At 33.6% G+C, this 13850-nt stretch overlaps 3 protein-coding genes across 3 annotated transcripts; 1 reads left to right on the top strand and 2 right to left on the bottom strand.

Annotated features, from left to right (window-relative positions):
• Positions 1-6865: 6865 nt before the first annotated feature.
• LOC108759864 (uncharacterized) lies at positions 6866-8502 on the bottom strand. Its single transcript, XM_018505524.1, has 2 exons — positions 7759-8502; positions 6866-7120 (listed from the first exon to the last, which is right to left on the bottom strand). Exons 1-2 carry the CDS (start codon positions 8500-8502, stop codon positions 6866-6868), a joined length of 999 nt encoding a protein of 332 aa, XP_018361026.1.
• A 674-nt stretch (positions 8503-9176) lies between these two features.
• On the bottom strand, positions 9177-10679 carry LOC108759865 (uncharacterized). The gene is made up of 5 exons (XM_018505525.1): positions 10572-10679; positions 10402-10507; positions 9980-10290; positions 9583-9898; positions 9177-9421 (listed from the first exon to the last, which is right to left on the bottom strand). The coding sequence occupies exons 1-5, from the start codon at positions 10677-10679 to the stop codon at positions 9177-9179; spliced, it is 1086 nt and encodes a 361-aa protein (XP_018361027.1).
• Positions 10680-12128: 1449 nt separating this feature from the next.
• LOC108759888 (ubiquinone biosynthesis O-methyltransferase) lies at positions 12129-13435 on the top strand. The gene is made up of 4 exons (XM_018505561.1): positions 12129-12188; positions 12398-12895; positions 12973-13153; positions 13290-13435. Exons 1-4 carry the CDS (start codon positions 12129-12131, stop codon positions 13415-13417), a joined length of 867 nt encoding a protein of 288 aa, XP_018361063.1. The 3' UTR covers positions 13418-13435.
• Positions 13436-13850: the final 415 nt, after the last annotated feature.

Genomic DNA, 13850 nt, shown 5'->3' on the forward strand with positions numbered 1-13850 from the left:
GTTTTCATATAATATTTTCCATAATTCATAGTTTAAATCCCCCGCTTTCGAAGATACTAGTCAAATATTTTGATTCGATTATACAGAATGAGTTCGGAGAGACGCTATTAGCACTATTTGTGTCATACTATCCTTCATGTTTAATGGACGATGAAAATAGAATGAAAATGACATTGATAGCGCGCTCCCCGAACAGTGTTATCATATCAGCACATACTTAATGTAAAAATATTCATACCGATAACAAAATAATGGAAATATGTGGAAATATATCATAAACATATAAACTCGTAAAGTATAAGCTATACACTGAAAAAAATGTTATTCATAATATCAATGAATGACATTTACTGACTTTAAATTCATTGATATAATGAACTTTTAATAGATATTATGAATATTTTATTGAGTATTTTTTATTAGCTAATAACTGGATTTATTAATATAACAAATCACTGTTTATTAATATGCTGTACTTGAATATATCATAACTTAATATAACATTTAATTAAATCAATGAAAAAGTTCATTCTTCCAACAAATATGTTCATATACTTAATAAATTCATTTATTAAATGTCTATTATAAAATTTTGTAGAAGTGATAAAATACATTCATTATATTAACGCATTTTTTTATTAGTTAATAAAGTCTGTACATTAGCTCAATAAACGCATTAAAAACAATAAAGTTTAATGCATGATTTAATGATATTATTCATTGTGAATGAATAAAGTTTTTGGTTATTATAATAAATCCATGGCAGACTATTTTAATGTATATATTCATTGTCACAATGAATTCTTAATAGTTTAATAACTCAAATTGATCATTTTATAAAACCTAAATCATTATAGGAATAAAATTGTTCATTGGACCAATTTTAATGAATTTTTTATCAATACCAATGAATACTTTTATTGTATTTACGTACATTTTTGGTTCAGTGTAGAGTTCTCTGTGTATAGTAAGTATTTTTATACACGGAGAAAATTTTATATTTAAAATTACTATAAAGTGGTAGTAGCTAAGGATATCATGTAAATTATAAGTTTAAATGCTATAGTTATTTTTTTAAAAACAATAATGCAACGTAATTTTTACACTTCTTCATAGTAAAAATTTTTTATTACAAAATCACAACTTGTTGAATAAAAGTTAGTATTGCAAAGATAAGTAAAAAATATATACCTAGCAAATTTTATTTGCGTAGGGCAGACTCCCCCCGGGGAGTAAAGGTCCCCGGGGAAAAAGGTCCACCCCTTGTATCTCGGTAATAAGGCATTCACTAGAAAATTCCGCCACACTCAGAAAAAAGTTTTTTTGATATGTGACCAACAAAAAATATTTCGTTGTCCTAACCAAAATTTGGTTATGCTAATCAAATTTTTGTTAGGATAACATAAAAGTTTTTGTTATTCACATATTCTAACAAAAACTTTATGTTATCCTAACAAAAATTTGATTAGCATAACCAAATTTTGGTTAGGACAACGAAAAACTTTTTGTTGGTCACATATCAACAAAACTTTTTTCTGAGTGTAGTTAACAAAACCTATTCCACCAATCCGAACTTTAGTAATCGGGGGTGATTAGTATAAAAATTCTGGTTCCGCGGGAATCAGCGCCTTTTTTCCTAATTTCTCTCTGGGGACGGACGTAGCTGTCCGAAGTTCTTATTTTCTTAACCTGCCAACACTTTAAACTCAGAGTTTAGAAGCAGTGCAGGAGAAATTCCATCGACCTCGCATACTTGACTAGCGAGACTTAAAGATTTAACTGTTATAGTTTTTTAATAACAATGCCGCAAAGTTTACGTGACTTGTTGGGGTAAAAAGTGCCATATGGTTGTTGGGGTAAAAGTGCCATGGTTGCTCTGTATTCGTTAATGTTGATTCTATAACAAGTCGATAATCCTAAGTCGATAATCTTATCAGTGAAATTGACCAATAAGCTAATAGTACGAAACGTTACCGATTACTTTCGATTATCGACTCATTGTAGAATTAGCATTAGTGGTGTTCGTTACGCAGAGAGACAGGTAAATTATTCAGAATGCGACTTTCATCTCCGATTTTGATGAAATTAGGCTTATTCGACGCGTCTATATTACTGTAATCCTAATGATGACGAATGATTTTATCGCTTAATTATCTTTTATAACAAATATTTTTTCAAATTCGTTATAATCATCCATTATTGGAAGACTGATTTAATTTTTTATTTTAAGATCAAAATGACTTAAAAAATCAAGTGTAAGAGGAAAGACTATTCTTATTTGTTTTCGACCACGATATAGTGCTAGTTAGTTTTCTTCTTTTCAAAGTTTGTCTTAGATTAAGAAAACATTAATAATTTAATTTTCTGTTAAAACTGAAATATTTCTATTATAATTTTGTTACCAAAACCCTCTTAATAATAAAAACCCACCTTATAATAAAAAAACTCTAGTATATACCTATTTTTATCTCTGAAAATTCAAACGTAATATATTAGTATTGGTACTTTTTACCCCAATTATGTGGAACTTCTTGCCCCATATATGGGGTAAGAAGAGCCGAATGACTTCCTCTGTAAAATTTACGATATCTTTGTAATGAAGGGTATATATGCATACTTTCTTGCATGTATTTTATAGTTAAAGGACTCTAGTTTCGAAAAATATCAACACGATCTGTGTGAGTTAAATATTCTTTATTTTATAGCAAAAAAATGTGTGGCCCTTTACTCCCCGGTCTACTCTACCATAAAAATTAACAGTTTTCATGTTAGAATATGGCTTAAGCACTGGTTTAAGGAGGTTGTAAGGCAAATGCAATATGTTAAGAACCACTTGAAAAAATTACAGACTATTCTAAATTTCATTTAATAATAATACAAAAAAAATAGAAACAATTGACCATCTGGATCAAAAGTTATTTAAATAAGTAGTAATATTTTTTAAATTTGTACTCTAATATAAATATATGAAAATGTATTATAAAATAATGATAAAAATCTCAATTTTTTTATATAAATACTCTAGGAATTCAACAATATTTTTGTAAAGTTATCTTGAGATGCAGACATTAATTGTTCGGTAAATAAATAAAATTTGTTATTTGTTATAAACTAATGGTGAATCTCAATGAAATTTTGCATAAGTCATGTTTAGTACTTAATATATTTATATAAAAACATTTAGATTTTTCTTATTATTTTAACAATTTTTGTTTATAACAATAAAATTAATAACAAATAAAATAAATAACCTAAAAATGTGTTGCTCAATAAAACCAGAATGTTATAAACACAACTTTCACATGTAAGTATGTAGTTTGTTTAAAGCGAAAATATTAATATATGTGTTTTATGCCCTTACAACCACCTTAACAAAATAATTACTTTATTTATTATAATTATTTGATAAAAATTAATATTACCATAGTAAAAGTTATGTCGGAATCATATTGTGACGGTCCATCGGAAATACTAGACATAGTAAAGTGTAATTTAAAAAATTGTATTAAAACTTAATATAAAATTTTCTCCGTAGTTCTCGTAGCCTACCTACCTTCAATATTTTTCGGCGCATGCCTCATCTGACTCTTTTTTTCTATAGGATTGGTGTTCCTACAATTTTGAAGACTGATTGCTGTAAATAAAATAAAAATCGTTGAAGTTTGCTCTACTATACGTGACGCAAAGCATGAGTTAGTCACGTAAAAACTTTGAAATAGTGAATTTACGAAATATTGTGAATCAGTGTGATATTTACAACAATTTTTTTCGCAAGCCATCAACTTATCAACTATAAGTTTATCAACTTATGTAAGTAATAATTTCTCTCACTTTTATTATGAGAATATTTTTACATATGTACATATTTTTTGTAATATAAGAGAATATATCTAATGATGTGTATAATGCCAATATGAACCAACATAAGGTATTAGTGTGTGATGTAATCAAAAGTATAGTTAGAGTGGAGTATAGTTAAAAGTATAGGGTAACTCCGGCAAATACGTCGCGCTGGGATTTACGCCGCAGAAGTCAGAAAAAATAGAAGGAGTGGGGGCAATTTTCTCGCAACTACTTTGTTACATGCCTTTATGTTATATTAGTATTGTGTTATGATTTCAGTTTCTTACTGTTAATATTAATGAAATTATTGTGAATTGAATCGATTTGCCACTGTGTTAAGTAGCGTCATAAATTATAATCTACATAAAATATTACAGTAGAATGTGCAAAAGACTTAGTGGTTATTTCGTGATACATGAGTGTAGAGGAATAATAAAGTATGTTGTATAAAACAAAATACAAGTACTTTACTCTTGTATTCTTTGTTTAGTTTGTTGTCTAATATATGCCACCTGTGTAGGATATATGACATTTTTAACAGGCGGGATTTATGCCCAAAGCATACAAAGTGCGCAGATTGAATTCAGTGCACTAAATACAATAAACGCATTACATGAAATATGTACCTCATATCATAACACTTGTAATACATCTGGGAAGATTGTAATTATTATTTATTACTTCATATACATATTTATCATTTTTATTCCTTAATAAAACTTTGTAAACGCATTTTATAAGTTATTGTGTCATTTTACGTCTTGTTGATATGCATTATTTGTAAATTTTTTATGAGCCATACTCCCCTCCCTCCCTCTATGAGCAGCCATATATCCCACCCTTATAAGATATACGGCAAAAATACAAGGGTTTAAAAAAAGTTCATTTTTTAATAGAAAATATAAATATTTCGGATTTCTAATATTTTTTTCGTAATAGTAGATATAGTTCGTTTACTTTAAACATAATAAATAATACTTAATAAATTAAGTTTTTGATAGGTGCGGCGTATATACCGGAGTTACCCTAGTTAGAGTGGTCCATAAGATCAATGAAGATCAGTTCGAATTTTTTAAACGGAACCCTCCATTTTTAATTGCAGAGTTAGAGACAAAATATATGTCAAGGATATTGAAAGTTGTTCCTCTTATTTTCATTTTTACACTAAAAATAAAAATAAGATAACGTCCTCCAATGGCCTTGACTGTGTTATGTATTTAGAGTAAACTCTAAGGCCCAGTTTCACAACTGACAGTTAACTCTTAACCGAGGTTCTACTTATTCATTATCTCTTTTCAATTCTAGAACTGGAAAAAATTGAGAAATAAATTGAACCTCGGTTAAGAGCTAACCGTGAATTGTGAAATTGGGCTTAAATAAATGCAAAAAGATTTTATCTGTCAGTCGAACATTTTAGATTAGATAATACAAATGCCGGCGGTGTACTGTACTCTCTAAATCTGAATCAGTGGATAATCACTGATATGCCAAGTATGCCACTGGTAATCAGTGAATTACATGTGAGATCTCTAACCTTAGCTAATATTTATTATGTGATCTAATTAACTTTGTTTTAGTTCTTAAATTTAATAAATATGGTATTGGAAAATTAACGTGCAAATATTAGTATTTTAGTTACCTATATAATGTTCAAACATTCTTGTTCGTGAGGTTACATACCTTAATGAGGTTCGTGAATAATAACACTTTTGCGAAAAACACAATCTTTTAATACAGACAGTCTAAGATACGTGTTACAATATTGAGTACCGAATAAAGAAAAAAAAGTAACAAAACGGAAAAATTCGCGCTTGACGTGACGATCGCAGAGGGTCGAGAGAGCGCGACTCTGGCGGATGACTGCTAAACTAAAAATTAATATCGGTAACCGCTAGGCGCTGCGGGAAAAGAATGGCGCGACCTTTGATATTGACGCTAATCGCTTTAAATTCACAAACATACCGCGCGCCTTGATAGAATCTATCAAAAACAAACACGGAACAAAAAAGAATATTTACAACTGAATTCTAATTCGGAATACATTGAGTATCAATCTTAATCATTAAGTGCGCTAGAGCTTTCTTTGAATGGCAAGATGGCTAGTTTAGAAGCCGGTGTCTTAAAGGAACCGGTCGCAGTTTTGACGATCGCAGTTTTGACGATCGCAATTCTGACAATATTGTCATCTCCTGAACTTGTTTCCATGATTCTACCGAGCACCCACTTTATGGGCGGGGTTCCATCCTCTCGACAAATTACCAACTATCCGATTTGAATGGGAGGTCCCTGATTACGATGCCATTTTAGCAAATAGTCGTTGGACCAGCGTCTCCAAAAATGCTGACGCATTTGCTCTAGATGCTGCCATCTCGACAAACGGTTTGTTTGTATTTGCATAAGTTTAGGCTCTGGATAAGACATCATAGTGTCGTCAATAAGAAAATGTCCTGCTGAAATGTAACTCATATCATTAGGATCAGATAAGATAGCTATTAGTGGTCTCGAATTAAGGATAGCTTCTACTTGAGATGTAAACGTAGACGCTTCCTCGAAAATCAGTAGTATTTCACCGACTGTTCTATAAAAAGTCTTTTAAACGCTTGTTATGTGTCACGCGAGGATTTAAAAAATGATTAACAACTCGCGGCGTTATCTTCCCTTGTAGAAAATAACTGCTTTATTTTACGCTAAAATGAGAACTATCTTGCACGCAGCCTCTTACATGTTCAGCCATCTTATAACGTACTACTACTACTCAAACAAAAATGTATAATAGAGTGACGATGATCTCAGTCGCGCCATCTAGTAGCTTCCTGGCGGCGCAATGGGTCCCGGAAGAAGCCATGAATAAATTCAAACTCAAACATGCCGGCCGCCTTGGAAAGCCTTGCTTTTCAAAATGTTATATAAACCGTATGCAACAACATGTAACTGAAACGAAACATAGATAATAAGATTATTCACAAACACAACAAATTCGCTAATAAATCATTAAAAAATTGTAGCAGATGTAAAATTAAAATTATTGTTCCATAGGAAACAAACTCAGTCTGTTTGCTGATCTTTTAAAGATTCCTTTAGACGTTTTGATCGTAGCTGTTCGGACAATGCCGTCGTCTCCAGGATGGACTTCTAGTACTCTGCCGAGAGGCCAGTGCAACGGCAACGTATTATCTTCTTTAATAAGCACCATGTTTCCAGGAGTCACATTAATGTCCTCAATTCTCCACTTCGTGCGTTGTTGTAATTGATGTAAATAGTCTTTAGACCATCTTTTCTACAGATGTTAACGCATTTGATCAACTCTTTGCCAGCGAGAAAGTCTGCTATCTTGAATGTTCAATAAAGTCGGTTCCGGAACATCGGTAAAAACGTCTCCGATGAGAAAGTGCCCAGGAGATAAATAGGTTAAATCGTTAGGATCGTTGGAAAGGACGGTGATGGGACGGGAGTTCAAAATAGATTCAATTTGAATTAAAAGGGTTAGCATTTCGTCTGTCGTTAATAAATGTTTCACCGACCACCTTCCTGAAGTGAGTTTTGAATGATCGGACTGCAGCCTCCCATATCCCACCGAAATGAGGAGCTCTAGGCGGTATAAAATGCCATTATACACCTTGAGTAGCACAATCTTGTGCTAATTTACGCTGTTCTTCAGTGAACATTTCGTGTAATTCCTTCAGCTCACGATCTGCTCCTACAAAATTTGTAGCGTTGTCGGAGTAAATATTGCTTGGTTTGCCTCGACGTCCCATGAAGCGCCTTAAAACATGTAAAAATCCCTCAACGGAGAGATCGAATGCCATTTCCACGTGCACTAGTTGCCAGACACACAAAAATAGCCACATATGATTTGTTGGTCTTTGAGTTTCTCCGTTTGGATTCGCGAAGATAGAAAGGTCCACAAAAATCTACTCCCACATGTGCGAACGGTCGAGAAACTTGAACTCTGGCTCTGGGAAGATTGCCCATGATTGGCTGAATAACTGAAGGATTGCTGCGAAAGCATTTGATGCACTTTCTAATTGTAAGTCGAACTATGTTTCTGCCGTTCAACGGCCAGAATTTTTGACGAATGGACGCTAGAGTTGTTTGCGATCCAAGGTGCAATAATCTCGAATGCTCATTTTCTATCAAGAGTTTGGTAAATGGATGATTTGATGGCAATAACATCTGATGCCTTGCGGAGTACGGAAGATTAGCCCTTTGAAGCCTACCGCCGACTCGTAAAATCTGTTGTTCGTCGAGAAAGGGTGTAAGAGGTAAAAGTTTACTACTTCTTGGTAGTGATTGATGATTTAGCAGCTGTCTGAGTTCGCTTGAAAAGGCGGATGCCTGAACCATCTTGACCAATGAGTGTGTAGCCGCGTCAATTTCAATTGTTGATAAATCCCCTCGACGCTTGCACTTGTCAGGACGGGAATTGTGAATAAAACGTAAGATGTAAGCTTGAACCTGTATTAATTTATTAAGTGTTGAATATCTATTGAATGTTTCTGGGGTTTCTTGCTGTATGGTTGCAGATGTTGCCGTCCCCCTTGCTTCAGGTATCTCTTGTTCCATTGACGACTTCCTAATGCACCATTCAGTTGCATCTTGTGAAAGCCATACCGGGCCATTCCACCACAATTCAGTGGAAAGTAATGATGATGGTGACATACCTTTGAGATGATGTCCGCAGGATTGTGTGAAGAGTGCACGTAAAACCAATTATTTGGATTGGAGATATCTTGAATCGCGCTCACGCGATTTGCTACAAAGATGCTCTATTTTCTAGGAGGCGCCTTTATCCATGACAACGCTATCATAGAGTCTGACCAAAAATAGATGCGTGCGAAAGTGATGCTTATGGATTCTAGAACCTTGTGCATTAGCTGTGCTAGCAATAATGCTGCACACAATTCAAGTGGTAAAGATAGATTTTTCAGCGGTGCGACTCGAGACTTTGCACATAGCAGATTTACCTTGTATTGGTTTTCCGAAAGCTTGCTTCTAACGTAAATGCAAACTCCGTACTTTTTCGCTGGCATCGGCGAAGCCGCATAACTCCAATTCTGTGTTATCGTAATGGATGACCTTTGGTGAAATTTGAGTTTGATTTAGAATAGGAAGTTCTGCCTCGTATCGAGCCCGTTGCGTTTGAATGTCACTGGGTAACGTTTCGTCCCAGTCAATCTTGAGTTCCCACAATCGTTGCATGAAAATCTTCGCAGTAGTGATGATTGGTCCCAGAATTCCCAGCATGTCACCTTGAGAATTCCATTGCAGACCCAGTATATGTAAATTTTGTGTTCTCGCTAATGTTCAGAACGAAGTCTTCTAACCATTCTTCATCATAATCGATCTGCTTGTATCGTTCCTCTGGTAGGTCCTTCTGATGCAAATTGAGGTTCATTCCACCAGATTCGCGAATCCATAAAATCCTTGATGCTAGCTCCTCGCGAAATCAAATCCGCAGGATTTTCTTTACCTTGAACATATCTCCAATCCTCGACGGTTGTTGAATCCTGAATGTCACCCATTCGGTGTGCTACAAAGACTGGCAGTTTCTTGTTGACAGCTCGGATCCAATACAAAACTATTAGTGAGTCAGTCCAGTAATATTCTTTGCTAATACGAATTTATAATGCTTTCTTGACTTTTTCTGCAAGTTGTACCAAAAGCTGAGCTCCACATAGCTCTAACCTTGGCATCGATCATGTCTTTATTGGAGCCACCCGCGACTTGGAGCACACTAACAATAAGTGCACTTCCGGCGTTCCATTTGCGTTAAAACTGCGGAGATATATACACGCGCCGTAAGCGCTCTCACTGGCATCTGCGAATCCATGGATCTCCACGTAATTGTCTCCTTCCATAGAGTCGCCCCTAATTCTGCGAGGCACTCTGATCTCTCTAGCGCTCGATAGGCCCTGAATATAGCGAGTCCTGAATATTCTGCGTTGATTTTCGGAGGTAATGGATTATCCCAATCTACGTTGCTTCTCCAAATCCTTTGCATTAAAATTTTCGCTCTGGTGATAACCGGACCTAGTAGGCCTAGGGGATCGAAGATCTGCGCGATTTGCGATAGAACTTCTTTTTTGGTGTAAGTCTTTGAATTCGACGCTTGAATTTGGAATTTATACTAAAATACATCCTCTTCAGGATTCCAGTTGACACCCAAAGTTTTAGCCGCTCCAAATTTGTCCAATTCAAGTAGCTGATTGTCTGATGACGTGTTACGCATCCCATCGAGTAGACTCTTGCTATTGGAGACCCATTTTCGCAATTTAAAACCTCCGGCTTCAAGCAATGCAGATACCTGATCTCTAATTTCTATCGCCTCTACCAACGTGTCTGCTCCTGATATAAAATCGTCTATGTAGAAGTCTCTGCGTGCTACCGCTGCTCCCTCTGGAGATTTATGAGCTTCGAGCTTCGCTAATTGTTGAATGACTTTCGTTGCTATGAATGACGCCGGTGATGTTCCGTAAGTCAACGTTAATAACTCATAAGTCTTTATATTTTCTGAGGGATCATCTCTTCATACTATTCTTTGTAGTGACGTTTGCTCACAGTATCCATACGAATTTGCCGATACATCTTCTCTATATCGAATGTTAAAGCTTGTAGGTGCGGAATCGCAGAAGTATGGCAACACTGTCTTGATGTAGAACGGGTCCTATCATTAAGACGTCATTTAATGAGATTCCGGTTAAAGTTTTGCTAAAAGCATTAAAAACAACTCTCAACTTGGTTGTGCTGCTGGCTTCCTTGATGATGCAATCATGTGGCATGTAAAAATGCGGCCATGCATTGTGAACTGGTTCGGGAAGTTCGCGCATATGCCCCATTACCAGGTACATAAATTTACTGTACTCAACTTGAAGCTGTGGGTCGCATTTAAATCGTCGTTCCAAACTCTTGAACCTCTGGTTCAAGCGATTTCTCTTGAATCTCCCAATCACTTCATTTGCTCCTTGACTGGGAGTGATACTACGAATCTTCCGTCTTGATTTCTCTTGTGAGTCTTCTGCGCTTTTACGCTCACTTCTACGAATGCTATAAGATGTAGCTTATATTCATCCGCGTGCACGCACTCGATTGCAATATGGCTGAACTTTTTCGACGACTTGATGTTGTGCAAATTGACACCGGGCAAAGGGCCTTACTTGACGAGAAACTGGCGTATCCTCTGCCTGTATCCGGCTCGAAGGACCAAAATGTTCGTGCGGTTATATGCCTTAATGAGGTTCGTGAATAATAATTTGCGAAAAACATAATCTTTTAATACAGACAGTCTAAGATACGTGTTACAATATTGAGTACTGAATAAAGAAAAAAAAGTAACAAAACGGAAAAACTCGCGCTCGACATGACGATCGCAGAGGGCCGAGAGAGCGACTCTGGCGGACGACTGCTAAACTAAAAATTAATATCGGTAACCGCTAGGCGCTGCGGAAAAAGAATGGCGCGACCTTTGATATTAACGCTAACCGTTTTAAATTCACAAACAATTCTTCCTTTTTTAGTTGAACTTCACTGATTATTATCAGTGCCAAGTATGCCACTGGGTTAATTAGTGACTATCCACTGATTCAGATTTAGAGAGTAATTTTCAAACCTCATAATCCGAAATGTACTTACCTACTTTAAGAAAAATAATGTTTTGGAAAACTCTTGAAATAAGCTACAATATGCATATAAAAAAACGGATATAAAAAATTTAAACAGACCTTCATTGACCTTGCGTACTCCACCTAAAGTCGAGTTATTATCACCATTAAGTACATTTCAACTCCATAACTGCTTCTTATAATATATATTTTGCTTATACATATATATTATTATTAGTCGATCGTTTTCGAGATATTTTAGCGTTTCCGGATTTTTTTAAAACCCCGTATAACAGTATGTTGTTTCCGTAAGAAAAAGTATAAAAAGGCAGTTAAATTTAGAGTTAAATTTTTATTGAAATATCACAAAGTGTACACATGTCGTTTATTTTTATTTTTTCTATGTATCATCATCAATAATATGTTTAAGATTCCAAAATTATAAAATTAGTGAAATTCATCTGAATACTTCCACATTTGTGCTCTTTTACAATTTTTTCTAAATTTTATCTACGTATTTTATAATTGACGTATCATTATTTTTTAAATGATAAATCCAATATTATCTGAATTTTGTGATAAAATTAAAATTTGACATATTCTTTGCGTGTTTTTTTTTATTGTTTTCGAAGAATTGTTGATGCAATTTGCTTTTTAAGCTGTAGGTGCAAGTGTTTCAATGCAAACATGATGGCTTTCAAGTTTACTAACAGATCGTGGAGAACCATTTTCCAAAACAGGTACGGTGTTAAATAAATATATTAAATCGTAAATTATGTAATATACTTAATCTATCTCTTGTAAATACAAATATATCTAATCATGTCCTAAATTACTTAGATATCTATAGTTCCTTATCTTTAAAACATATGACTAGAGATCAAAATCATACATCCTATATGTATATCCTATTTAATATATCATATAATAGTATTTGTTCAACTAAATAAAAATAGACCATTTATTATGAATTATTACTAAATATCATATGTATTAATATAATCGCCAGACCAATGTCCACTGTGGATCAAAAGGAAATCGAACATTTTACTCTTTTGAAGAACTTTTGGTGGAATGACAATCCTCTTCATTCATACAATTCATTCAGAATACAGTTTTTGAAAGACGGACTGATAAATGCTGGATTCAAAATACGAAACCCAGATTTTCCATTAGAAAAAATAAAAATTATGGATGTTGGCTGTGGTGGAGGTATATTAGCTGAGAGTTTAGCAAGAGCGGGAGCGCAAGTAACCGGAATAGACGCATCGGAAAAGTTAATAAAAGTTGCTAAAGATCATGTAAAATTGAATCGCAATATATCAGAAAAAGTGAATTACATTCACACAACCATAGAAGATTTTGCTAATAAGGAGAGCGAAAACAGCACATATGATGCTGTTATATCTTCTGAAGTATTGGAGCATGTATCAGACCAACAACTATTTTTAAAGGTACAATATTATAATAAAAGATTTATTAAATATAAATATTAAATAAAAATTAAATGTTTCCTAAATATTGTGTATAGGAATGTGTGAAAATTGTGAAACCTGGAAAGTCGATTTTTCTAACGACGATAAACAGAACTTTAACATCTTGGTTGTCTACTATTATAGCATCCGAATACATTTTCAAAATTATACCTTGTGGTACTCACACATGGAATAAATTTATTACTCCACATGAAGTTCAATGTATATTAAAGAATTGTAAGTTTGATTCTTGTTAATTCTAAGAAAATATCAAAAAACAATTTGTTGCATAAAAATCATATCTATATACTTATATATCTGACAAGTCCGTACCAATTATAAATATTTCTTAATCCTTTCCTTTTTTCTACAGATGGTTGTGAAATAAGATCGATTCGTGGCACGAAATTGAATCCAATGACAAGTAAATGGTCTTGGTCATCAACTCTATCTACTTTTTATTTACTACATGCAATCAAACAAAAAGAAACTGGCGTGTAAATAGCCTTTGAAAAACAATTTGCATTCATAAATATAAAATATTATTTTAATATTAAACATAAAAAATATAAGTTAAAATGTCTTTATACAAATTTCACAGTACATAAAATTACATTTTCGATATAAAAAATTTCGTTTTTTTGATAATTTCGTAACTAATTATTCCGTAATATTTCATAATAACATTTGTATATTATTTCTCTACGTTGATAAACTTTTTTATTCATAAATAATACTTGAGTATTTTATATATACATACAAGATTATTTAAACTACTTGTTTTCTGTTATTTGATGTATTCTGAACATATAAATATATACATTAATTAATAGTCATTATTAACTGTGCAGAAGTGAGTTATCTATGTGTTATATTTTCACGGAGGAAATACAAGACTCTTATTTGAATGAAGAGTATATATTTAATGATATGA

The sequence above is a fragment of the Trachymyrmex cornetzi genome, unplaced genomic scaffold, assembly GCF_001594075.2.
Source record: "Trachymyrmex cornetzi isolate Tcor2-1 unplaced genomic scaffold, Tcor1.1 scaffold21, whole genome shotgun sequence".
Lineage (NCBI taxonomy): Eukaryota > Metazoa > Arthropoda > Insecta > Hymenoptera > Formicidae > Trachymyrmex > Trachymyrmex cornetzi.

What these genes read in the sequence shown, in the direction of transcription:
- LOC108759888 (XM_018505561.1), top strand. Translation starts at nt 12,129, where the DNA reads ATGATGGCTTTCAAGTTTACTAACAGATCGTGGAGAACCATTTTCCAA. An exon ending in TTTTCCAAAACAGGTACGGT is followed by an intron (nt 12,189 to 12,397) that starts GTTAAATAAATA and finishes AAATAAAAATAG; the next exon opens with ACCATTTATTATGAATTATT. An exon ending in TCAATGTATATTAAAGAATT is followed by an intron (nt 13,154 to 13,289) that starts GTAAGTTTGATT and finishes TTTTTTCTACAG; the next exon opens with ATGGTTGTGAAATAAGATCG.
- LOC108759865 (XM_018505525.1), bottom strand. Translation starts at nt 10,679, where the DNA reads ATGGGGCATATGCGCGAACTTCCCGAACCAGTTCACAATGCATGGCCG. An exon ending in ACTGGAATCCTGAAGAGGAT is followed by an intron (nt 9,899 to 9,979) that starts GTATTTTAGTAT and finishes CAAATCGCGCAG; the next exon opens with ATCTTCGATCCCCTAGGCCT. An exon ending in ACGCCGGAAGTGCACTTATT is followed by an intron (nt 9,422 to 9,582) that starts GTTAGTGTGCTC and finishes ACTCACTAATAG; the next exon opens with TTTTGTATTGGATCCGAGCT.
- LOC108759864 (XM_018505524.1), bottom strand. Translation starts at nt 8,502, where the DNA reads ATGTCACCATCATCATTACTTTCCACTGAATTGTGGTGGAATGGCCCG. An exon ending in GACCGTTCGCACATGTGGGA is followed by an intron (nt 7,121 to 7,758) that starts GTAGATTTTTGT and finishes TAACATCTGTAG; the next exon opens with AAAAGATGGTCTAAAGACTA.